The sequence below is a fragment of the Dendrobates tinctorius genome, unplaced genomic scaffold, assembly GCF_039654945.1.
Source record: "Dendrobates tinctorius isolate UK_male_01 unplaced genomic scaffold, ASM3965494v1 ptg000028l, whole genome shotgun sequence".
In the NCBI taxonomy this organism is placed as follows: domain Eukaryota; kingdom Metazoa; phylum Chordata; class Amphibia; order Anura; family Dendrobatidae; genus Dendrobates; species Dendrobates tinctorius.
The window spans coordinates 55,399,198-55,426,117 of record NW_027361696.1 but is presented as its reverse complement, the minus strand read 5'-3'; the positions used below and the strand labels follow the sequence as shown (position 1 = coordinate 55,426,117).

At 43.5% G+C, this 26,920-nt stretch overlaps 1 protein-coding gene across 1 annotated transcript; it reads left to right on the top strand.

Annotated features, from left to right (window-relative positions):
• The first annotated feature begins 1,185 nt into the window (after window positions 1-1,185).
• Window positions 1,186-26,093, top strand: LOC141084928 (cornifelin homolog B-like). The gene is made up of 4 exons (XM_073569874.1): window positions 1,186-1,396; window positions 6,250-6,370; window positions 8,938-9,074; window positions 25,215-26,093. Exons 1-4 carry the CDS (start codon window positions 1,382-1,384, stop codon window positions 25,302-25,304), a joined length of 363 nt encoding a protein of 120 aa, XP_073425975.1. The 5' UTR covers window positions 1,186-1,381; the 3' UTR covers window positions 25,305-26,093.
• Window positions 26,094-26,920: the final 827 nt, after the last annotated feature.

Here is a 26,920-nt window from a genome sequence, read left to right as displayed (position 1 = left end):
CGACCATAGGAAGGGGTGGTCTAATATAGGGCATTAGCACCTGCACTTCAGGGGAAGGATCAGGAGGGGACTTCCGGTTCAGATCCTCCAGGATCATAGAGAGCATTGCTAGATCAGACTGGGCTGGACCATAGAGAAGGTCACAAGATCAGGGGCTCCAGAATCACAGAGAGGACTGCTGCATCAGACAGTGCTGGAAAGGTCACATGATCAGGGTCTTCAGGAACACAGCCACGAGGTGAGGTGCGCATGCACACTGCTCCAGGCATCTCGCAGCACAACAGTCACGAGGTGCATGTGCACACTGCTCCAGGGATCTTGCAGCATAAGACATGAGAGACCTCCAGGGCGTCCGCAGGGACCCGGCACTGGGGGCAAAGTGGTATGACAGGCATGGCAGGCATGACACCAACATTCACCATCCAACCTGACGGAACTGGAGAGATTTGCGAGGAAGAGTGGCACAGGATCCCCAAATCCTGGTGTGAAAAACTTGTTATATCATTCTCAAGAAGACTCATGGCTGTACTAGCTCAAAAGGGTGCTTCTACTCAATACTGAGCAATGGGTCCGAATACCTATGACCATGTGATATTTCAGTTTTTCCTTTTTATTAAATTTACAAAAATTTCTACATTTCTGTTTTTTTTTCGTCAAAATGGGGTGCAGGGGTCTCATTAGGGGTCTGGGGTCTCATTAGTGAGAAAAAAATGAATGTTTTTGAATTTACCAAATGGCTGCAATGAAACAAAGAGTGAAAAATTTAAAGGGGTCTGAATACTTTTCGTACCCACTGTAGATGGTTAAGTATACATGTATCTTGGATGGAGGAAAGAGAAAATGATCTTCCATACATCTCAGGCACCTTTTTTTCTTTCAAGAGAAAAAAAGGCTCAGATACATTGAAATCCAACAGCCCAATCTTTCTATTTACATATATGTTTATTTTTATGATTTTCAAAGAAACACTGCCAGACTCACATTTTTGGAAGACATGTCACAAAATCTAAAATTGTACAAAATTTAGATTCTGTTCACTGCTCAGGTCCTAACCCACATCCTCCTTCTATACATTTGGTGTAGGAGAGAAAAAAAGCAGTGGTTTCCTTCAACCATGGTTAAAAAAAACCCCTAAACATGCCATCAAAAGTAAGAGGAAAGGAGTAGACCAGAGAGAGAAGAAAACCAGATGCGGAGTATTGAGTAGGGGGCTGTATAGAGGCTGGAGGTGGGAGTAGACGTGAGTGAGGGGGACTGGCAGCTTCACAATTGATGCATCTTCATTTGGATCCCTTCCCAGATGTAACTGAGCGGTTCCCTATAGCAGGACCAAGGGTAATACCTACTTTTGACTTGTCGTAAAGCGCCTTCGCCTGGAGACATGACTGCACAACAAGTGAGTATTTGCCCTTTAGGTTTGGCTTAGTCCTTATAGTCGGTGTTTCGATGATAGAAGACAGGTGGATAGGAGTCTTCTCCAACATGAGGTGACCATCTGCAGGTCCTAGGCTTGGAAGCCTCCTATGGGTGGTATGGATTGAGTCTGGTGTGTTTTATTGCATGGGGTTTACTGAACAGTAGAAAGGGTGAAGATACAATTTTTCCTCGATAATTATGGTAACATTTTATCTGCAAGTTACTGGTTTGGTCTTTACCTGTCTTAGGTTTCCTCCAGGTGTTCCATGTAACCTCCTTTACATTTACTATCAAAATGAGACATTCCCGTAAAAGTGACCCGTATGTAAAGGAGAATGGATTGTAATTTCCACTGGGAAAAAGACGGATGAGAAAAAAAGTCTCTCTGAGTTTGTAGGAAAATGATCTCCTAGGAAGCTTTGCTGTACTTGATGGAATGTGGAGATTAGAAGAAACCAGAAGTTAGAGGTTGTGCGATCCCTTTAAAATTGATGTAAAAGTTAAAAAACAAGAACAGATAATTCGCTATGTTAGTGATCAATTATCTGCATGGACTCTTTAAAACACAATTTTACAATTTTAAATGTGCATTTATTAATACATAACACTGATCCGGAGTTACATCCTGTATTATACTTCAGAGCTGCACTCACTATTCTGCTGGTGCAGTCACTGTGTATATACATTACATTACTGATCCAGAGTTACATCCTGTATTATACTCCAGAGCTGCACTCACTATTCTGCTGGTGCAGTCACTGTGTACATACATTACATTTCTGATCCTGAGTTACATCCAGTATTATACTCCAGAGCTGCACTCACTATTCTGCTAGTGTAATCACTGTGTACATACATTACATTACTGATCCTGTACTGATCCTGAGTTACATCCTGTGTTATACCCCAGAGCTGCACTCACTATTCTACTAGTGTAATGACTGTGTACATACATTACATTTCTGATCCTGAGTTACATCCAGTATTATACTCCAGAGCTGCACTCACTATTCTGCTGGTGCAGTCACTGTGTATATACATTACACTACTGATCCTGTACTGATCCTGAGTTACATCCTGTAATATACCCCAGAGCTTCAGAGATCTTTGCGGTAAAGGTTCAAGAAAGCTGCACATTTTACCCTATGAATGGAAAAGGGCGAAACGTGTACCCACATCCGCAGCATGAGTTTACATGTTTTGGATCTTAAACCTGGGATCTCAAAGTGAGGAGACATATAAGCCATGCACAGGAAGGCAGGTGACCAAATGCAATACACAGAAGGCACAAAGCAGGAACAGCAAATGAACTGTTTCAATCCTTCCAATACAGTGGGAATTTACAGTAGCTAGGGTATAGTTAATTATATCAGCACAAAATAGCAATAAACCATGCAAAAATACAATTATAATAACTGTGAAAGTCTCTCGGGAATTAAACTAATGTTCTTTATACAACAGTGGTATGCCCGTTCCTGAGAGCTACCACGTTAGATCTTCCTGTAACAATGGTTCTAGCTGGGGTCACCGGGTTTTACCGCTAGGCCACAAGTCCTTCTGACAAAGTCTATCAAAGAGAGTTGAGTCTGCTGTGCACCAACCGGCCCCTACCCCACCTGCTGTCCTAATTCAGGCCAACCCCTGTACTGTACGTTATGGCTGGAAGTCGTCACGACCCTGCTCATTCTGTAACGGCAGGCGTCCTCCTCTGGTCGACGTCTTATAGCAGCAGATCTTCAGTCCTTCACAGTTGGCGGGCGCCTCCTAGGCCTGGGAAAGAGAGGACTGGGTCATAATTCTCAACGGGCGTCCTCTGGCCTTGGCGACTTAACAGGCGTGGAGCAAAGGTTCTAGTCTTGACCTGCGCAGTCTAGACTCTGGATCTTGACAGGCGTAGGTCGGCTCTCTGGGTCCCACTGGGCATCGTCTGGGCATCGTCAAGAAAGCATGTTAGCAGTTCTTCTTCTAGGCTCCAAATCCCCCCGCGGTTTTGTGTGCATGGCTTTTATACCCAGGAACTATGTCATGGAAGCCACCTGACTAGGTTCCACACAAGAACTGCCTCCCCCTGCAATTCTTCTGGTGCCAGTTGGTTCTGGTTGGTTTCATACACCCAGCAGATGTCATTCTTTCCTCACTAATGTCACACCACGCAGGGGCTCTACAGAGGTACCATCGCTTCTGCTTACACATGCACCTCTGGGAAGTTAAATATGCAAATTGTCTTTTCAAAGAGAAAGAGAACTAGAACACTACTTCCACCTATTGGAAGAAGTGATCCTAAATGTCAATATTGACCCTTTAAATAGCCTTGTGATATGACTTGGGATAAAAGCCAACCAGAATTGCAATTTGCAGACACAGTGTTTCTGGGTGCAGCCCCTCATCAGTGCAAGGCATGAGATCCGACTTGGCTTGGCGAGAGGCTCTGGATTGGGGTCTAAGGGGTAATGTTTCTCTAGTTCTCTTCCTCTCTTTTTCTTCCTATATGTGAATAGAATTGATGATAAATATATGATCACTGGAAATTAAAAAAATGGAATTTCAATTTTCCTGTGCAAATTGTGGTAGTAGTGTGCATGCTCAATAGTGAATGGTTAGTGCAAAGGTTCTCTACCACTATTCACAAAGAAGACATTTTAGGATCAGTACTTGTGACCTATGGAGGATGAAACCTCAGTGATCATACAGTTGTCGCCTATCCTGTGGATTGGTGATATATGTTGTCAATAGGACGACCCCTTGGCTATAGATCATTGAGGTGACTTCATGGTCGGATAGATGGGTGGACCACTATGATTCTGATGTGTCCACATTATGCTTCAGCCAGACCCACACATTTCCATCTGATAAAGATTACCATTCATATAAAAAAATTATATAAAAACAAGGACCGATTCTCCTTTTAGACAATTTTGATAAACGAGGCAGCTTCGACCACATTTGTAGTGATCATATACTTATGAATGAGACAACCTTTCTCCGCGCAAAGGGGCAGAAGAATGACCATTGTCATGACACTTTAGTGTGGGCCCCCTATCTGGGAAACCTAGGTGAATTAGGCCATTGTCTCCAATAATGATCCCGCTCCTAGCTTCTCTTTGAATGATCCAGGCTCCGAAGAAAGGAATGGACATTCCACCAGCTGAGTTATTCCTGCCCTAATCCTTTCATTACTCCAGACATTTGTATGAAGCCTGTCCCATGAGTCACTCATTACTTTCTAAGATCTTGAGGAATTTACCGTTCTGCAATACAAGGAGGCCCAGGAATGGGTAGACAACACGAGCATCAAATGACAAATCATCGATTTTGTTACAGAGAGTCTCATTAGGGCAGGATCACAAAAAAATAACCAGAGGGTGGAATGGCACGTTTCCACCCAGATCATGTTCCCTTTTTCTGATCACAGGAAAACATCATTTATTAATAGTGTTTTAAAATTCCTTAATGCACCAGTCCGTAAACATAGCATAAATTGTGCCAAATTATCAAATTGGAACTATAAGCCAGAATTACAGTGCAAAGTAGCATCCTATGGAGCATACGCCACGAGGACAAGTACACCAATTTTTATATCAACGATGGTACACATCTATCAAATTGGTATGCGATAGTTTAGGACTTTTCTCCATGTAGACACCCATCGACATAGATGTAAGAAGTGTTCACAACACAAAGTTGGCGCATATACTACCCCATTTTTGTCTTGTTCTGTGCATATAATCCCTCATACAAAATCTACGGCAGAAAAGTCCATTTTGCCCGATTCATCATTTGCATTTTTTAAGACTTTTTTATGTCGACTTTTTTGCTCCAAATTATTCTAAGTGGCTGCCATGGTTCATAAACTTTGCTCAAAATCAAAAATTCAAAAATTACATTTGCTAGAATGTTGCAAAATTTCAGGTGTACAGAAAAGGTCTAAGGGGGAATATTTATCCTTTTTGAGAGTGCCAAATCGGCGTAAGGAGACTTATAGTTCATGTAACGTTCCAGTGTGAATTTAAGTATGCTAATAGCCTCTTTATAACGAAGAGGATTTGATCTTTGACATCAACGATTGGATGTAGTAATCTGAAAAGTCAATATTGACCCTTTGACAAGCCTTACCTCATGACTTAAGATAAGAAGCCAAACGAAAATCTCCATTTGCAGACACTTGTTTCGGGGTGTTTCTCCTCCTCAATGCAAAGCAGAAGGTTTTATTTCACTTGGTGAGAAACATCTGACTGGGGTCAAAAGGGTCTTGTGGCCTACTAGTCTCCTTACGCCATCTTGGCACTCTCTTCAAGAGAAAAGTTCTCTCCTTAGACCACAGGTCAGATGCTTCTCACCTAGCCAAATCAAACCTCCTGCTTTGCACTGAAGAGGGGCAACATCTTGAAATATGTTTCTGCAATTGGAGTTTCTGGTTTGTCTTCTTAACCTAAGTCATAGGGAAGGTTGTTTAAAGTGTCAATATTAACTTTTAAGAGTGCTACATACAATAGGCAGTGCCAAAGATCGAGTCTTCTGCCTTAGAAAGAGGATATTTGTAGGTGTACATAAAATCACTACAGGTGGTTTGGTTCATGATAAAATACTATAACTGTGTGCTACTAGCCTCCTATCGTGGCCTCATCAGGCTCTAAGTCACCAAGTACACACTTTGCAGAACTCACCAAACTTTGAATCCTAAGTTACAAGGCAATCAGGTCATGTTGGGGGGTAGTAATTTCCAAAATTGGAGGTCGCTGCTGTTTGGTTTGGACCCTGCTGCACAAACAATAACCAACATACTCTATGACTCCAAAATCACCATTAAATCGCTGCGTTTCTATGTTTTTACAGATGCAAATGACTTACCCGGTCACGGTGCAACCTCAAGTGGTGCAGGTATACACCCATTCCACCCCATTTGCCAGCCGGTGGTCTTCTGATGTCATGGAGTGTTGTAAGGATATCGGCGTCTGTAAGTGCTACGATTTGCTAGTCTCCTCAACATGTGTTATATAAAAAAAAAATCAGTAATAATTAATCTCAAGACTAAATGATTTTACAACATAGATTACTGGCAATAATTCATTTATGACCCTATAAAACTTCATTTTGAGCTGGTTTATAACACCTACTCCACTAGCAGCTATTCATGCATCCTGGTTCCAAACTAATGATGAAGACATCTGTCACTTTTCTTGGGTCTGCAAGAAACTTACGGTAATAAATTACAGTTGTGCTCAACAATTTACATGCCCCGCCAGAATTTTTTCTTTCTTGACCTGTTTTCAGAGAATATGAATGATAACACCAAAATGTTTTCTCCACTCATGGTTAGTGGTTGGGTGAAGCAATTTATTGTCAAACTATTATGTTTTCTCTTTTGAAATCAGAATGATAACCCAAAACATCCAAATGACCCCAATCAAAAGTTCACATACCCTGGTGAATTTGGCCTGATTACATTAACAGAAGTTGACACAAATGAGTGAACAAATGGGTTTGACTGGGTACTAAAGATAACATCTTCACCTGTGACCTGTTTGATTGAAATCACTGTGTGTGCATAAAAGCTGAGTGAGTTTCTGGGATCCAGACAGACTCTTGCATCTTTCATCCAGCCACTAACATTTCTGGATTGTGAGTCATGGGAAAAGCAAAAGAATTGTCAACAGATCTATGGGAAAAAGTAGTTGAACTGGATAAAACAGGAAAGGGATACAAAAAGATAGCCAAGGAATTGATAATGCCAGTCAGCAGCATTCAAACTATGATTAACAAATGTAAAATCAGGGGCTCTGTAAAAACAAAACCACGGTCAGGTAGACCAACAAACATTTTGCCCACAAATGCCAGGAAAATTGTTCTGGCTGAAAAGAAAAACCCACAAATAATGTCAGCTGATATACTGGACTCTCTGGTAACTAGCAGTGTGGCTGTTTCAAGATGGACAATAAGGAGGCACGTGAAGAAAAATGGGCTGCATGGTCGAGTCGCCAGAAGAAAAGCCATTACTGCACAAATGCCACAAAGCATCTTGCCTACAATACGCAAAACAGCACAGAGACAAGCCTCAAAACTTCTGGAACAAGGTAATTTGGAGTGAAGAGACCAAAACTGAACTTTTTGGCCACAACCATAAACGTTACATTTGGAGAGAGGTCAACAAGGCCTATGATGAAAGGAACACCAATCCTACTGTAAAGCACAGAGGTGGATCGCTGATGTTTTGGGGATGTGTGAGCTACAAAGGCACAGAAAACTTTGTCAAAGTTGAAGGAAAGATGAATGCAGCACATTATCAGCAAATACTGGAGGCAAATTTGCAATCACCAGCCTGGAAGCTGCACTTGGGACGTACTTGGACACTCCAATATGAAAACGATCCAAAACACAAGGCCAAATTGACCTGTCATTGGCTACAACAGAACAAAGTGAAGGTTCTGGAGTGGCCATCTCAGTCTCCTGACCTCAATATCATTGAGCCACTCTGGGGAGATCTCAAGCGCGCAGTTCATGCTAGACAGCCCAGGAATTTACAGGAACTGGAGGTTTTTTGCCAAGAAGAGTGGGCAGCTTTACCATCTGAGAAAATAAAGAACCTCATCCACATCTACCACAAAAGACTTCAATCTGTAATTGATGTTAGAGGGGGCAATACACGGTATTAAGAAATGGGGTATGTGAACTTTTGATCAGGGTTTATTTTGATGTTTTGGGTTGTCATTATGATTTAAAAAGAGAAAACAGAGTAGTTTAACAATAAATGGCTTCACCCAACCACTATCCATGAGTGAAGAAAAAGGTTTGGTGTTATCATTCATATTCTCTGAAAAAAGGCAAAGAAAGCAAAAATTTGGCCGGGGTATGTAAACTTTTGTGCACAACCGTATATGAGACATCCCAATTATGGGGTCCTTCGGATAGTTCCTTTTCGGATGTTTTTATGGTCAGAGGGATTCAACACCTGATCCTTTTGGCTTTAGAGGCGATAAGTTACTACTAGATACATTTTTGCACTGGTTTTCTCCCCATTGAAAACACATGAACCCTTGGTTAGGCTGAACGTTCTTAACTATGGGGGGGGGTAATCGGGAGAGATAGCCTTCTGCCGTATGAACATTTGTGTCTTGTGTTCAGCCAGCTTTTGGTTACCTGTTGGCATCTGACCGTAATTTACAGACTATTTTCATTCTGTGATTTTGCTGTCAAAAATAGTTAAATCGTATAGTGGTCACACGTGACCAATATTGGATTCTATGGAGGCAAAATAGTGCACACCTTGCAACCTGTAATCAAAACTCCATCCACTTTGGATTTTTTACAACAGTCGCATCATACCTGGTCGCAACAAAATCAGAAGCTGCAAAGCTACACTGCAGTCTTCATTTCCAGGTTGTCCTAGCCCTATGAATCTGAGTGCACAAAGCCTTCTAAGAAGGCTGATGGGTGGTATATTATGGTGAGCACTATGTGACCTGTTAGATCCAAACCATCCAACCGTAATTAAAGTGAGTCAATGATTATTTTGGTGTCCTCTAGGTCTATGTGGAACATTTTGCCCGCTCATCTTGGCTTGCAAAGTGGCCTCGGATTTTGGAGAGTGCTGTTGTCTTCCGATGGTAGGAGGCACTATGCTCGCGTTACGTACTGGTATAAGAGAGCGGTATCACATCCCGGTGAGCAGTCTACTATTATAGTTCATCTCCTTTCTATTGCATCTTGAAACTTAAATCTAATATATGTGTAATAAGAGCTTTTAGAGTTTTCACCATGTTGGTATTACACACTGGGCGATGCAGTTGTGTTCAATACTGGAGGAGATCATGCACGGATCCTAACAGACAGACTAGAACACAAGCACAATATTGCCTGGCCATATCATAGCTGTAGTAACATCTGCGCCACCCAATTTGCCATTGAACCCATGCACGATGTTTGCGGACATCATACAGGTGATTTGCGCAGTGTCCAATGTCGGATGGGTGGTGAAGCTGTAAGTGAGGGCAATGCTTTGAAAAACTGCACCACTACAGATATACATGTCATGTAATGTTGGTGGAAAATGTATTTGCATTTCCCATTATATCAGCCATGACGTTGCTCTGACCACATAACTGCCTCTTACCTGCCGTCATCCACGGCTCTTCTTATGATTAGCCGGTCTGGCACAACGCATGTGACAACCGGCTAATCAACTAAAGAGCCGCGAGCGCAGTCTGATTTTTGAATGGACCCGTAGGCACTCGGATCAATATCAGACATGTCTCTGAAATTTTGCAGAGACCACTCGATCTGTAAAAAATTACACACATGTGAAGACCCCTATAGATTATACTAGTTACCAGTTCTACCTATGAAAAAACAGATAGCGCTCATCTGAAAAAAAAAGTATCTGAATGAGCTTCACGGACCCGTTTCATCAGAGTTGCATTTTTTTTCCCAAAAAAATTACTTTCTTTTTTTCTGGCCTTGTGTTATTTGTTGATTTTTTTTGCAGTAAACTCTTCAAAAAATGACGCACGTGGTTAATGAACTTTTTGCAAAACCAAAAATGCTCTATATTTTTGCCCCTTACATGTTTTTAGAGCAAAACAGTTGTATGTTCTGCTAAAATTTTGCAAAAATAAAAACAAATCACATATGAAATTATTCAAGAGGGCGAACTGGAGAACATTTGAGAAAAAAACAAATTTGCGACTTGTAAAATAAAATAATAATTGATGAATCAGCCGTCAATATTTGGGAAACAAACCACACCCACATCGACAAACATAAAAACAGACAGCAACACATAATGGAGACTTAGAAAAAATTAAAAGAAGAATTCGGCACAAATCAAAAACAGAATAAAACCACCAAAAATAGACAAAAACAGGTGTAAACGCAATAATAAATCAGGTGACTAGGCTTCATTTTTTATCCATTTTTCACACATTAAAGCCTATTGGACTCTATGTTTTAATGCAGTCCGAGAGTCCGCTAACTCCCCCCCTCCCCCGAAAAAACGGAGATGTGATTGTTTTTGATCGACAATGTGGATTATGTGCTGTTCGGTTATGTAGGAGATAGTGATGAGTGAACGTGTTCGGAAAAGGTGTTATCTGAGCATGCTGATGTGCTAACCGAGTGACTTCAGCGTGCTCGAAAAATATGTTCATGTCCCCACGGCTGCATGTCTCGTGGCTGTTCAACAGCAGCAAGACATGCAGGGATTTTCTGTTTGTTATGGAATCCCTGCATGTGTTGTAGCTGTTGAACATATTTTTCGAGCACACCGAAGACACTCGGTTAGCACATGAGTATGCTCAGATAACGCCTTACCCCAGCACGTTCGCTCATCACTAGTAGGAGAGCTTGGATTTTTTTACTTTCCATACTAGAAATATAAATGCCAAATTGATGGTAAAAATGGACACATGGACAAAAGCTGGATCCAGCGCACTGATGAAAAACTGGCCGTTTTTTTCGTTGAAAAAATAACATATCTGAATGAGGACAGTTTTTCGCATTCGAGTACTATATGTGTTTTTCACGAATAGCCCTTATACCTAATATAGTCTATGGGGCTGTTGACATGACATTGATTTTTTTTTTTTGCTTCCGTCCAAAATCGAGGAGACATACCCAATGTTAATCCAACTTACCAATGAAGTCTAAATTGGACAGCACTTGTATACCTTCCGAGTGCCGTCTGTTTTTCATGGACTAATTAGATAGATAAAGCCACTCACCTCTATTTTTTGTGCTTCAGCCTCCACATTGCAAATTACTGGCAGGGTTCAGTTCAGATTTTGCCTTAATTGAAAACACTAGAGATGAGCGACTTTGCCTTTTTTCGGGTTGAGTCGGGTTTCATGAAACCCGACTTTCTCAAAAGTCGGGTCGAACGAAATCGGCCGATTATCGTGAAAAGTCGAAGGCCGACTGAAACATGAAACCCAATGCAAGTCAATGGGGAACCAAGGTCGGCAGTGAGTGGAGGACAGGAAACACACCTACAGTGCCCATTTTAATGCCAAAAACATCAATTCTTATTACTTAAGCTTGTCAACCTTAATTTACTTTATAATATTAGTTAGGCATTGAAAACTGGGAGTTATTTGGCTAAAGTTGTGGGGGGGGGTAGGGCTGGCTCCAGATTTTCGTGGGCCCTGGGCCAAAGAGTGTCACTGGGCTCCTTTAACACATACCACAATTCATGATCCTCTGATACGGCAGAGAAATAGTGGTCCAGTACAATGAAAAATACTTCACTTCTTACATCTCATGACTGATATCCATTTTAAATTCTCCAATAGCTCCAAAAACGGACAGTATATTACTCCATACAGTATTATGGTCACCGCATAGTGCGCTATACAGAGTAATGAGGCCCATATATTTCTCCATACAGAATCATTGGTCCCATATAAAGTTCCATACAGTATATGATGAGCTCCACATAATGCTACAGTATATGTTGGTCCCCTTGGATGAAGCTGCACTGTCTTATGGGCCCAAATAATGCTCCATTTATAATGGGCCCCATTTCTAATGCTCCAGTGTATAATGGGCCCTGTAAATGCTGCTCCAGTGTCTGATGTCCACCTTTGGAATGCTCCAGTGTATGGTGGGCCCCATATATCATTCTCCAGAGTATAGTGCTCCCCAAAAATAGCTGTCCCAACATTGAAAACAATTAAATAAGTCTCCTCGCTAGGGAATCCCTGTACTAGTCTGGACTCCTCGTCGTCCCCATCTTCCATCTCACTGCACTTGAACTGTTTAGGCAGAGGGCGTACAGACGTGATGTCATCGCGCTCTCTGACCAGAATGTCACTGTCAGGAAACGCGGAAGACGTCACAGCGGTGGAGCAGGGAGAGGTAAGTATTTCAACTTTGCAAGTGCTGTGATCCTGAGCAAGCAGGGGGGACCACTCGTTGGCGACGGCACTGGCACAGGGCCCCTCATAGTACGGCGGTGTGTCTGACGGCGGGTGTGCCCGGGTGGGCCCGGGTGGGCCTCCCACAGGCAGAGACACTTTTGCGTACTATGAGGGGCCCTGTGCCAGTGCCGTCGCCGATGAGTATGCCCCCCCCACACCTGCTCAAGGAACCTGCACTTTCACCTGCACCTTCCTCTTTGTCACCGTGTAAGGTGGCATAGTATGAAGGAAGGGGAACCTGAGTTTCATCAGAGTCAGATTCTGACTGTGTAGAGTGCGAGGGGAATGTAGTGGTCTGGGTCAATGTACCAGCAGAATCATCTAGCAGTGGCTGGGTATCAGTGCACTTGTGGCGCCCCCAGGAGTAGGCTCACTCCTAGCTGGAGCTCATGGTCGGGATTCCGGTCTCCGAGTTTGTAGGGACACTGACGGTCCTGCAGCAGAAACCAGAGGAAGTAACAGCTGTAAATGCTCTGTTCTCAACTATGGTTCGGAGGCCCCATCAGCGACGTGTGTGAGCCAGAAGGAAAAGGCTATGGCTGCCTGCCATACGAGAAAGTTCCAAAAGAGAGTCAACAGGGGGAACTTCAGTGAACTCAGTACTGTGAGTACCTCAGATAAGTGCTAGAACGGAGGCCACACTACCTATCTGCAGAGAGAGAATTCCAAAGTTGCTTCCAGGCTGACCAACTCCTTCTCCATCTGTACTCTGGGTCCTGGACGGCACTTACCAAGTACAGGCAAAGGAACTGCACGACTGTGTATGTCATCTTTCTCCTGCGCCTGGCGCATGGCTCTGCTACATCCTGCACTGCACACCATCTACCAACTCTTTCATTTGCCCTGCGACTACGGCCCTACCTGTGCAGGGCTTCTACATCTTAGCTGCACCACAACATCTGTCCCAGAGAAGCGACACTGCAGCGTGGGTCAATCTGATCAAAAACCACAGGTGGCATCACGTATCATTCACCTATAAACGTTATTCACCCCTTTGCATGGACGGCAAGGGCCACGGAACGGGTCATCACCACCAACGTGACACATCCCTCTGAGACACCGGCCTGGTACCGATTAACCCCACTGCCCTGGCTGGCCACCCACACTCCATGTCAGATTCATCTTGGACTGGGGAATTCACGATTTGACTTGATAACCCAGGCATAGTATGATAGAAAGAGCTACATGGACTAATGTGAAGTGTGGCCTGCTGCATCATTCACTTTTGGTGAGGGTGAAGGACACAAGGAAAGGGGTTCTTCCTGACCAGGAGCCAGCACTTGATGACTCAGTGCTTGCATTTTTTGAAACTTCAGAAGAGGAGGGCATATTTGCTGGAGTCTGTTTCGGCAATGTATGCCAAAACCAGTTCCTGATGCTCCGACTTTAAAAGCGTTCCGGAGCCAGACCATGTCGCAGGCTCAACACCTCCTGCCTTAGCTGCTATTGTGCTTTTGCCACTACCAGCAGATGCACCACCACCATCAGCACCAGCTGGTCCCCCCACGCCCACGTCCGCGGCCTCTTCCACCAAACTTCAAAATGTTGCAGAAAATTAACCCAAAATAACATCAGATATATGGTACTGTATCAGAAGCGTACAGCTCTATACAGTCAAAGGATGATTGTCAATCTCCCTATATATACCATCAGTCACACAGAGATGCTCACAGGCTCAGTATGGATTAGACAAGAATATAAAAAGTAGAAAAAGTGTACAGTATCATCAGATAGCAGGTATATATAGTATAATTTAAACATTCTAAATCTCCGTAGATATTTCAGGAGGCAGACACAGACGCTCTCAGGCTCAGTATGGATTACAACACAATATAAAAAGTCGTAAAACGGTAATGGATCTGAAGAGTACAGCTGTACACAGTGTAGGTGTCATTGTTGTCAATTTCAGTATTTATTTCCACAGTCAGAAAATAACTCTCATTTGGTCAGTTTGGATTAGACCAGAATATAAAAAGCAGTAAATGGGTAATGTATCACAAGCGTAGAGCTGTGTACACTAGTGTTGGGGTAATTTTTAAATGTACATCTAAATTGCAGGAGTAACCCACAGACTGTCACACGCTCATAATGGATCACACCACAATATAACAAGAAGATCTGCAAGAAATAATCACACATGTGGGACAATGTTCCAGGTGTCAATGATACACTTAGAGTGGTGGGTGGAGGAGGACTTACTGGCAAAAAGGGTACAGTATCACCAGATACCTGGTATATATAGCATAGTTTAAACATTAAAAATGTACGTCTATATATTCAGGAGTAGTGTTGAGCCACCCCGCTAGTGTTACAGTTCGTTTTGGTTTGTCGAACACGAGGCAAGTTCGTTGAATGTTTGGCGAACGTTCGACGAACAACGTCGAACACCATTGAAAACAATGGCAGGCAAGCACAAACACATACAAACAAATAGGAAACAATTACAAAACACCTTAAAAGGTGTCCCAAAGCAGACAAAATGCTCAGAATACAAAAATAACATATGGAAAACGGTGGAGGAGTAAAAGGAGGAGGAGGAGACACAGATATAGGCATGTCATGCCCTTATGAAGTCAAGAAAGGCTGGAATAAAAATGTAAAATACCAAAAAACAGTAAAAATCTGAAACCGAAGACGATCATATACCGTCAGACTTCCAACCATAAATTAGGCCAACTGTCGATCGGGCGGCGTTATTCCCACGAATCTCCGAACAGCGTCCATGAAGGCAAAGTGTTTGGTTTCCGGGGGCAGTATGGTTGCAAAGCTGAACCTTAAAGGAATGTCCAGAAGGGCACCACCAGGAGTGGAGCCTGCGGCTTAATTCGACTCCACCCGGGAAACCTCAACTATGCCAGCTACAGAAAAGATTGACAGATTGCAAGCTTTGTCGATTTTGTGGGTTGTGGTGGATGTCCGTTTTTAGTTGTGCTAGCGATTTGTCAGCTTAATTCCGTTAACGAACGAGACTCCGGCATGCCCCCGCGGTACGCGTTAAGCTTACTAGAGGGACACGCGAGGCTCTGGCACGCAAGATCAATCAATAACAGGTCTGTCATGCCCTTACATGTCCGGGGCTGCATGCGCGCTACACTGAAAGGTCCAGCGTGTGTCGCTTACAGGTGCAGATAACCCGCTGAACCCCGTTAGTGATGGGGATCTGGGATTCCAATTCTTCCCCGCAAACGAGGATTTCCCAGTAAGTGCAGGTCAACCGGAATTCCGGAATTAGGCCTAACCGGCATTCCAGAAAAAATGAAAAAATTAAGTGTCCAAACCACAGGTGCTGTAGCTTGCTTAACAGCTGGGCTCCTATGCTGAGTAGCACGCAGTTCTTACATAAACAGGCGGCATAGCTTGGTTCACGGGCGGGCAACTCTGCTGAGTAGCAGACAGTGCTTACATAAACAGGCGGCATAGCTAGGTTCACAGGTGGGCTCCTCTGCTGAGCAGTAGACACCGGTACTAGTCCCAAAGTATTCACTGGACTAAATGGAGTTAAAAAATGGTTCTTACAAAAACAGGCGGCACAGCTTGGTTCACGGGTGGGCTCCTCTGATGAGTAGCAGACACAGTTACTAGGCTCAAAGTATTAACTGTGCTAAATGCAGTAAAAACTGGTTCTTTCATAAACAGGCGGCATAGCTAGGTTCACTGGTGGGCTCCTTTGCTGAGTAGCAGACAGTGCTACAAGGCCCAAAAGGATTTTCTGGACAAGATGCGGTAACAAATAATTAGAAACACACACGGTGTAGCTCCTTGACAGGTGTACTACACGGCTTGCTACCACACACCGCTACTATGCCATGAAACAGTCTATTAACATTGAAAACTATTATTAATGTGAAAATGAAGTTACGCTTTTGATGAACGAACCGTTCATGAACAGAACCTCAAACAGCCGAATTTTAAGCAAAGTGTTCGAGTTCGATGAACGGCTCGAACGCCGCCCAAAACAGCTGAAATTTCAACTTGATGAACAGATCGACTCGAACACCGCTCATCTCTAATCAGGAGGCAGACTCAGACGGTCTCAGGCCCAGTATGGATTCGACAAGATTGTAGAAAGTTGAGAAAGGGTACAGTATCACCGGATAACAGGTATATATAGCATAGTTTAAACATTAAAAACCTATTTCTATATCTCAGGAGGCAGACTCAGAGGGTCTCAGGCGCAGTATGGATTTGATGTGATTGTACAAAGTTGAGAAAGGGTACAGTATCACCTGATAACAGGTATACTGTATATAGCATAGTTTAAACATTAAAAACCTATGTCTATATATCAGGAGGCAGACTCAGAGGGTCTCAGGTGCAGTATGGATTTGACGTGATTGTACAAAGTTGAGAAATGGTACAGTATCACCGGATAACAGGTATATATAGCATAGTTTAAACATTAAAAACCTATGTCTATATATCAGGAGGCAGACTCAGAGGGTCTCAGGCCCAGTATGGATTTGACGTGATTGTACAAAGTTGAGAAAGGGTACAGTATCACCAGATAACAGGTATATATAGCATAGTTTAAATATTAAAAATCTGCGTGTATATTTCCGGAGTCCGACAAAGACACTCACAGCCTCAGTATGGATTAGACAAGAATCTAAAAAGTAGAAAAAGGGTTATGTATTCGAAGCGTACACCAGTACACACTGTTGGGGTATTTTTCAATCTTCATATATATTTCAGTCTCAGTAAGACAGTCCAGACTCTCCGCAAGAGGAAACGAGATGGGTACAAGTACAGACGGAAAGTCGACTGATTGCAGAAATTTTGGAATTACTAATCACGGTAAAAACTCCCGGGAGAATTCTCAGAGGCGATGCTGACCCTCAATTACTTTGTCTGTGGAGACAGCGAAAACAATTCTTGTGAAGAAAGGTTTGCTGTATCGCAGTACCGTGGAACCCATCACCGTTACTCATCTCCATCAAATTGTGATCACAGGGATAGATGTAGAATTTGTCCTCACTGCCTATCATGATCTGTCAGGTAACTTTGGAGTGCAAAAGACACAAGCCACAGGCCGTAGGCGATTCTATTGGATTGGTATGAGAGGACACATTTAAAAATGTGGGCAGGAATGTCACACGTCTGTGAGTCGGAAAACCGTGAAAGCTGATGATAAACCACCACTGCATCTCATTGTGAGTCGACGTCCATAGCAAATGGAAGCCATTGATCATCTGAAGACATGGCATAGCTATGTCTTAACCATCATCTATCATTTCACCAAATTTGTATTGGCAGTCCCAGTGAAGTATTTAACAGGCCAGACTACACAGTGGTGGAGCAGGGAGAGGTAAGTATTGCAAGTGCTGGTGCCCTGAGCAAGCAGGGCGGTACTGGCACAGGGCCCCTCATAGTACGCAGGTGTGTCTGATGGCTGGTGTGCACCCCCACCGTCAGAGACACTTGATTCTACTATGAGGGACTTTGATTTTTCTGGCAACCTACGTGTCAGCAGGGGAGGGTGGGACAAAATCCTTTGAAACCCATGCATGGTTCATTTTAATGAAGCTTAGATCATCAACATTTTGGGTCAACAAACGGGTCCTTTTTTCTGTCAGGATTGATCCAGCAGCACTGAAGACTCGTTCAGATAACACACTAGCAGCAGGGCAAGCGAGCTCCTGTAAGGCATATTGTGCCAATTCAGGCCAGGTGTCAAGTTTACTGGCCCAATAGTCAAAGGGGAATGACCGGTGAGGGAGAACATCGATATGGGAGAAGTAGTTTGTCACCATAGTTGACAACTGCTGTCTCCTGTCACTTTCGATCGATGCAGTATTACCAGTCGTGTGAGCGGTACTTGAAAAATCAGTCCACAGCATGGTCATGAAACCCTTGTGTCCAACGCCACTTTGGCTGTGTGCACCACGAACACCTCTTCCATGTTGCCCCTAATGGCTCGTTGGAAAAACATCACCGCCGCTGTGTGCTGGGAATGCCTCAAACAAACGGTTTGCCAGAGTTGCTTGTTTGTTAGCCAATATTAGCTATAGGTTCTCCTGTGGCATGACGTTTTGGAATTTGCCTTTATAGCGTGGATCCAGGATGCTGGCCAACCAGTAGTCGTCATCATTCATCATTTTGGCAATGCGGGGGTCCCTTTTTAGGATCTGCAAGGCATAATCAGACATGTGGGCAAATGTTCCAGGTGTCAATGATGCACTGCGAGTGCTGGGTGGAGGAGCACTTTCTGGCAAATCAACATCCCTCCAGTCACGCACAAACCCTGTACCTGACCTTGCCACGCCAACATTTTCTCTTGCCCCCTGAGAAGCATCCTCCTCCCCAAAATAATCATCCCCATCATCCTCCTCCTCTTCCTCTTCTTCCTCCACCTCGTCCACGAGACTTCCCTGAGCAGACAATGGCTGACTGTCATCAAGGCTTCCCTCCTCCACGGCTGCAGATGCCTGCTCCTTAATGTGCGTCAAAGTTTGCATGAGCAGATGCATAAGTGGGATGCTCATGCTTATGATGGTGTCGTCTGCGCTTACCAGCCATGTGCATTCCTCAAAACACTGAAGGGCTTTACAGAGGTCTTTCAGCTTCGACCACTGCACACCAGACAACTCCATGTCTGCCTGAAAACTGCCGGACCGTGTATCCTTCCACAAATGAATTACAGCCTGCCTCTGTTCGCACAGCCTCTGAACCATGTGCAGGGTGGAGTTCTACCTTGTTGCAACGTCGATAATTAGGCGGTGCTTGGGAAGGTGGAGCAATCGTTGCAGCTTCTGCATACAACTGGAGTGCACGGGCGACCGGCGGATGTGCGAGCACAGTCTTCGCACATTATGGAGCAGGGGTGTTAGGACCATGCCTCTGTTGTGAGGTGCACCTTTCCACTCACTGATTGCTTGAGTGCATGGACAATGCGGTCTTTCACATGCACGTGGAGGGCTGGGATGGCTTTTTGCGAAAAGAAGTGCCGACTGGGTAGGTCATAGTGTGGTACTGCGTAGGCCATGAGCTCGCGGAAAGCTTTGCTTTCAACCAACCGGTAGGGCATCCTCTCTAACGAGATTAGTTTGGCAATATGGGCGTTCAAAGCCAGTATACGCAGATGAGAGGATGAGTACTTTCTTGTCCTACTTAGAGTCTCTGGTAGGGTGAGCTGGACTTGAGAGCTGCATATGGTGGACCTAGCGGTGGACATGGCGGACTGAGAGAGGGTTGGTGATGGTGTTGGTGGTGTTGCTGATGGCCTAGATTCAGTCTTTCGTAAAAATAACATTGTGATTCCATGACTGCTTTGCCCTTGCTACAACACCTCGACATTTGCCGCTGGTGGTGTGCTAACCGGTGGGCTTACATTGGGGGAAGCGATGTAGCGTTGCTGACTACCTTCATTCGGAGCAGGTGCACATGTGGTACTTGAGGTTTTGTTAGTCCGTCCACGCTTGCAAGTGCATGGTGGTTGAATGTCTAAGCATGCAAATGGTATTCAAATTTCTCAGATTTTTCCCTCGGCTGAAGGTCTTTGCGCACTTCTTACAGATAACTTTTGTCTGATCATTAGGATTTTGTTCAAAAAAGTGCCACACTGCACTCTTCCTACTATGGAAGACATTTTGAGACCTTGCATGCTGTGCTAATTTGACCGTCTGGCCAAGCTGTCCTGCAACTCTTTTGGTTTTTGTAACATGTTTTTGGACTGCTACGGTCCTGCCAGATAACAGCTGTTGCGATGTCGTTGCCTGCTGCCGATCCTCCTCCTCCTCTTCTGAGCTATTGGCAGCGGCACCCTCTTCTCCCAATGGATGCCAATCTGGGTCAACAATTGGGTCATCCATCACCTCCTCTTCAATTTCATGTGCACCTTCCCCTGTGTCACCGTGTAAGGTGGTATAGTATGCGGGAAGGGGCACCTGAGTTTCATCAGGGTCTGATTCTGCCTCAGTACACTGCGAGGACAATGGAGTGCTCTGAGTGAATGTACCAGCAGAAAAATCTACCAGTGGCTGTGCATCAGTGCACTCCATGTCAGATTCATCTTGGACTGATTTGACTTGCTAACCCAGGCATGGTATGTGAAAAGAGTTCCATGGAGTAATCGGTAGTCTGGCCTGCCACATCCTTCACTTTTGGTAGGGGTGAAGGACACAAGGAAAGGTGTTGTTCCTGACCAGGAGCCTCCAATGATGACTCAGTGCTTTTATTTTTTGAAACTTCAGAAGAGGAGGCGAGAGAGCTGGAGGCTGTGTCAGCAATGTAAGCCAAAACTTGTTCCTGAAGCTCCGGCTTTAAAAGTGGTTTACCTACTCCCAGAAAAGAGAGCCTTTGAGGCCTTGTGGAGCCAGACGATGACGCAGGCTCAACATCTCCTGCCTTAGGTGCTATTGTGTTTTTGCCACTACAAACAGATGCAACACCACCACCACCATCGGGACCAGCTGGCAACCCCCGCCCACTTCCATGGCGTCTTCCACCATATTTCCTCATTTTTGTGAAAATGTACCCAAAATACCACCAGCTATATGGTACTGTAAAACAAGGTAGAAGGTGTATCTAGTATTGTTGAGAATTTGAATCTCACTATAGATTTGAGGACGCAGAACTATTGTCTCAGGCCCAGGAGAGATTACACCTCAATGTAACAGGCTGAAATTGGATGGTGTATGACAAGGTGGAGGGTGTCTATAGGATTGGTGAGAATTTGAATCTCACTATAGATTTGAGGACGCAGAACTATTGTCTCAGGCCCAGGAGAGATTACACCTCAATGTAACAGGCTGAAATTGGATGGTGTATGACAAGGTGGAGGGTGTCTGTAGGATTGGTGAGAATTTGAATCTCACTATAGATTTGATGACACAGAACTATTGTCTCAGGCCCAGGAGAGATTACACCTCAATGTTACAGGCTGAAATTGGATGGTGTATGACAAGGTGGAGGGTGTCTGTAGGATTGGTGAGAATTTGAATCTCACTATAGATTTGATGACACAGAACTATTGTCTCAGGCCCAGGAGAGATTACACCTCAATGTAACAGGCTGAAATTGGATGGTGTATGACAAGGTGGAGGGTGGCTATAGGACTGGTGAGAATTTGAAACTCACTATAGATTTGAGGACGCAGAACTATTGTCTCAGGGCCAGGAGAGATTACACCTCAATGTAACAGGCTGAAATTGGATGGTGTATAACAAGGTGGAGGGTGTCTGTAGGATTGGTGAGAATTTGAATCTCACTATAGATTTGATGACACAGAACTATTGTCTCAGGCCCAGGAGAGATTACACCTCAATGTTACAGGCTGAAATTGGATGGTGTATGACAAGGTGGAGGGTGTCTGTAGGATTGGTGAGAATTTGAATCTCACTATAGATTTGAGGACGCAGAACTATTGTCTCAGGCCCAGGAGAGATTACACCTCAATGTAACAGGCTGAAATTGGATGGTGTATGACAAGGTGGAGGGTGGCTATAGGACTGGTGAGAATTTGAAACTCACTATAGATTTGAGGACGCAGAACTATTGTCTCAGGGCCAGGAGAGATTACACCTCAATGTAACAGGCTGAAATTGGATGGTGTATAACAAGGTGGAGGGTGTCTATAGGATTGGTGAGAATTTGAATCTCACTATAGATTTGAGGACGCAGAACTATTGTCTCAGGCCCAGGAGAGATTACACCTCAATGTAACAGGCTGAAATTGGATGGTGTATGACAAGGTGGAGGGTGTCTATAGGATTGGTGAGAATTTGGATCTCACTAGAGATTTGAGGACACTGACAATGATGCTCTCAGTCCAAGTATGGACGCAGGCAGCCTAATAAGCAGGACTACTGCACACACAAAAGGATGGAAAAATGAACACTTGGTAACTGTGCAGAAAAGAGGAAGAAAAGTATTTTTGCTTTTAAAAAAGCAGTTTGCACAGCAGTGTGCAAACAGCAATGCAGCTATCAGGGAGCCTTATAAGGCAGCCTAATAACCAACAGAGCTGATGCACAAAAATAGAGCCTCCCCTGTCACTGCACACAAAGTGTTGTGTTGTAAGTGGAAATCGCTAACAGCAGAAGCAGTTTTTTGGTTCTTCTTCCCTGCCTAACGCTCTCCCTTATTCTGAATCAGCAGCAGCAACCTCTCCCTAATGCTAAGATCGGCAGAAGTAAGATGGCGGTCGGCGTGCACGCCCTTTTATAGCCCCTGTGACGCCACACAAAGCCAGCCAATCACTTGCATGCCCTTCTCAAAGATGGTGGTGACCGATGCCTATGTCATCGCGTTGCCCACAGTGTGCGTCCTCCATCATTGGCTGAAAAAGGGCGCTGGAAGCATCTTTTGAAACACGACTTTGGCGCTCTGGTCGCCGACCTCGTGGCCGACCTCACGCTATGGTCGGGTTTCGTTTCATGAAACCCGACTTCAGCGAAAGTTGCCGACTTTTGAATATGACTGACCCGTTTCGCTCAACTCTAGAAAACACCTAAGTCTAGTGGGGAGGAGAGCTGGACCAAAAGGATCCCAATGCAAAGACCCAAGCCTCCCCCATATCTACTTAATTGATGTAAGGCCTCAGTCAGATGTCTACTTTTCATGTATGCTGGAGTCACACTTAAAGTATAAAAATACGGTCCATTTTCTACGGACGAGAATCATAGAAATGTTCCCTGAACCGTGATCCGTATGTCATCTGTTTGCAATGCGTGGATGCGATTTTCTCGTATCTAAGCATCCGTGTGACATCCGTATGGCATCCGTACAGTAAAATGGACATATAGTGGATCTATGGCCTCAAATACTCGTGAAAACATATATACAGTGTGTATATATATATATATATATATATATATAGAAAAAAATTGAAAAACCAGCACAAAATAGAAAAAGGATTCGGGTGTAAGTCCTCCAGGTACATACCAAACCTCCAAATAGTCCATCAAAAAAGAAAGCAGCACACGATGTTAGTTTTCAATAAAATTTAGCACACATACACTTCTAACATTATTAGTGAGGGACATATATAAATCTAACGGATATGCATTGGTTTACTGTATGTAAACCACGTCTCATATCCTGTCGGGCTCTGTAATGATTTTGCAGATGTCGACAATTGAATTTTAACCTATTCTGCTATCTATATCTCTATGAAATATAAATATATATGTGTGTGTGTCAATGACATATATATATATATATATATATATACTGCTCAAAAAAATAAAGGGAGCTCTATTCCATTTGCAACAGGCTGCTTGTGTTCCCTTTATTTCGTGTATAATCCGTTTTTTTCTCGCACCCATAGACTTACATTGTCGAGTCTCGACCGTAATACGGTGCAAATCACAGCATGCTGCGATTTCCTCCGCACGTATAATATAGGCAAGAAAAAAATGCATGATGGGAGCTGCCCCATAGGTTAACATTGGTCCGAGAGCGATGCGATTTTTTATCGCATAGCACTTGTCCGTATTTCTCTCTAGTGTGACTCCGGCCTAAGGGATTTTTTCTTTGTTTCATTCCGTTTTTGAAAAATGCAGCTTGTGCCTTTTTTATGTTTTATGGGTAGAATAGGTTGTTTTAATTCTGAGCAGAGTGTAAAAATGGATGCTTCAGTATTCGATCAGTTTTGGCATCCATATTGGCATTGATTGATAGCTCCTTTTTTGCCTAATTGAAAAAAACAGCAATGAAAGCAAACATGGATGCTAAAACTGATGGAATACTGGAGCTTCCAGTGCAACGATACGTCCAAATTGTGGATCTGTGGTAGAAACGGGTAATAATACGCTCGTGTGAAAGTGGCCTTAAATTCTTTGGACACGTCTATGTTTTTTCATGTGTGCCAAATAAATATGACATTTGTTTTTTATCAAATTTGAAAATGTGAGTGAAAGGCTCTGTGAGAAAAATTGCTCGCACATGGAGGCCATTCCTGTGTCAGCTGAGTGCTGTCCGCTTTTTACAGATGAATTGTTAAAAAAACTCGGAAACTTTTCTTTTTGCATATAAGAAAAATGTATGCCGCACCGATTGTAAAAACAGACACGTGGATGAAAGTCGGATCCGGGTCACTGATGAAAAGTCCATTTTTTATATTGGGGAAAAAATGAACGTCTGATTGAGACTTAAGTGTAGCCATGAACTGTTTTCTAATGTTTCTACTGTACTAGCTGTGAGAATAAAGGCTCAAGCAGGTATTTGGGAAACTTGGTCCGCGCACGGACAGCAATGCATGGAGTGTCGGTGGGCCTCCTGACCTGAACCCCACAGTGTCATAGACATAAATAATGCCATTGAGTTGGGATCATGAGACTCATGGACAGTCTGTGCTCGGACTGAGTTTCACGGATGCCTGCATGAGCGTATATGATGCTGTCAATTTTTGGATCGAGAGACTCTTGGACTGTCCATGATCGGACCTGGTTTCATGGATTTCTGCATGAGCATATATGTTACTGTCGATTTGGGATCGGGAAACTCATGGACAGTCTGTGCTCGGACCGGGTTCCAACGGATGTCTGTATGAACATATATTATGCATAGAATCATAGAATCGTAGAGTTGGAAGGGACCTACTGGGCCATCTGGCCCAACCCCCTGCTCAAAGCAGGATTCGCTAACTCATCCCAGTCAGATGTCTGTCCAGCCTCTGACCATGCTGTTGATTTTGGATCGGGAGACTCATGGATAGCCTGTTTTCAGACTGAGTATCATGGATGTCTGCATGAGCGTATATGATTCTGTTGATTTTGTATCGGGAGACTCATGGTCAGTCCTTGCTCGGACAGGGTTTCAGATAAGCCCGATAATGAGAGCAGAATGCTTAAAAGCAGCCAGAGCATTGTGACAATTGCAGCAGAAACATGACCTTGTGGTATGTCCTCCTATTTCTATGCAAACTATGATCTCTCACCTCTTGTCTTACAGGGCACTATCTGCAATGACTGTGTGTGTCTCACGTGTTGTGCCCCCTGCACGCTATGTCAGATGGCTCGTGAGCTGAAGGCAAGAAAGTGAAGAGATGGTGGCCAGGACTAGATGATAATCTTCATATAACAAGGCAGAAGCCTCCATAAGCTTCTCAGAAGGACTGGTCTCAATGGAACGGGGTTTTCAACAGATTTGCATACCCCCACCTCCGCTTTAAACATTTACCCGCTCAATGCATGTTGCTTTAATAGGGGAGTCAAGATAAGAGCCTGTCAGTCCGAATACGGACTGTGATGTCCGGACCAGCCGTTGGTCTCCTCGCCTGATCCCAACACCCTCATATTTGGTTATGAGACTGAGTAGGGTCAGGAGATTTATGGCCGGCCGAGGCACCACAGTCCGCATTCGAACCATATTTAATGGATGTCCTAATTTGGCCTTATGTGTATGGTGAGCTTTACGATTTCAATCTTTCCTTAGTCTTTATGTATCAAATTAAATTTAATCAGACTTTAGTCTGTAGACCGTTCCAGAAGGCGCCATGAAGCCTTTGTGTATATATTCCGAAGGAATAGTTTCTTTTTTACCCATAGCAACCAATCAGAATTCAGCTTTAATTTTCTAAACGTCACTGAAAAAATGAAAGTTAAACTCTGGTTGCTATATAAACATCCTTCTTGCCCCTAGCAACCAGATAACATCTATTATTTTTGCTGGAATATGATCGGTTGCTACGGGCAGCACCTCCACTTTTTGTCTTAATTTGTATATATTACACACAGTAAGGGGTCCTCTATTTTTTTATTGTATACCACGGTTTTTATATTTGTCCTTTTTATAATAAATCGCTTTGGCAATAAACATATATTCATTTTTTTTCTTGGTCTCTTTTTTTTTGACTAACTATATGGTATGTTGTGATCCAGTGGCCAAAAATTACTACTGAAATTAGGCCTTCTACTTGCCCGTTGGTGATGATATGCCAAAAATGTGCAGCCAATCACTGAGCTCAGAGATCTTGAGGTGCACGTACAGGCATCAAAACTGTTGTGGTAACAAGATGGCGGCCATTATAATTCTAATACTATTATCTCCAGAGACTAAACAAATCTGACTTGCTAATTAAAATTATTTAAGAATTTATTCATAATGATATTTTCTTTCTTTTACTATTCTTTTTTTCTATTCCCTAAAACACCTTAAAGGCATCATCCAGAAGGCCACAATGTTTGACATTTACTGCCCGTCTTGGTTAAGCCATAGGTCTGAAACCCAAATTCGGCAGACCCTCTCATGTATGGGGGAGTCATACTGACTCTCCCCTAACCCATGAGGAAGAGGAGGTTTGGGTTTTTGGAATCTTAATACCCGATCTTTCCATTTTCAGGGCAGATAAGCCGCGACCAGAGTTGTCTTGTAGCGGCTTCTACTGTTGAAAACCGAGCACTTGTGTATAAGGGGGGATTGGAACTTATGTGTATGGCCAGCTTCAATTTGTGTGGAAGCTTTTTAATTTTTTTTTTTTCCTGCTGAATTTCCGGTGTGAACCTTCTCCTAATATTAACATTTACATACTTTTTTCTGCCTTTTCAGGACTTCAGAACATTTGACAATCCAGTTTCTCGAAGGTTTAATCATTGGATTACTATTTATCTTTTTTTTTCATCTTAGGATAGAAAAAAATATTTTTAGAAGCTGGGAAT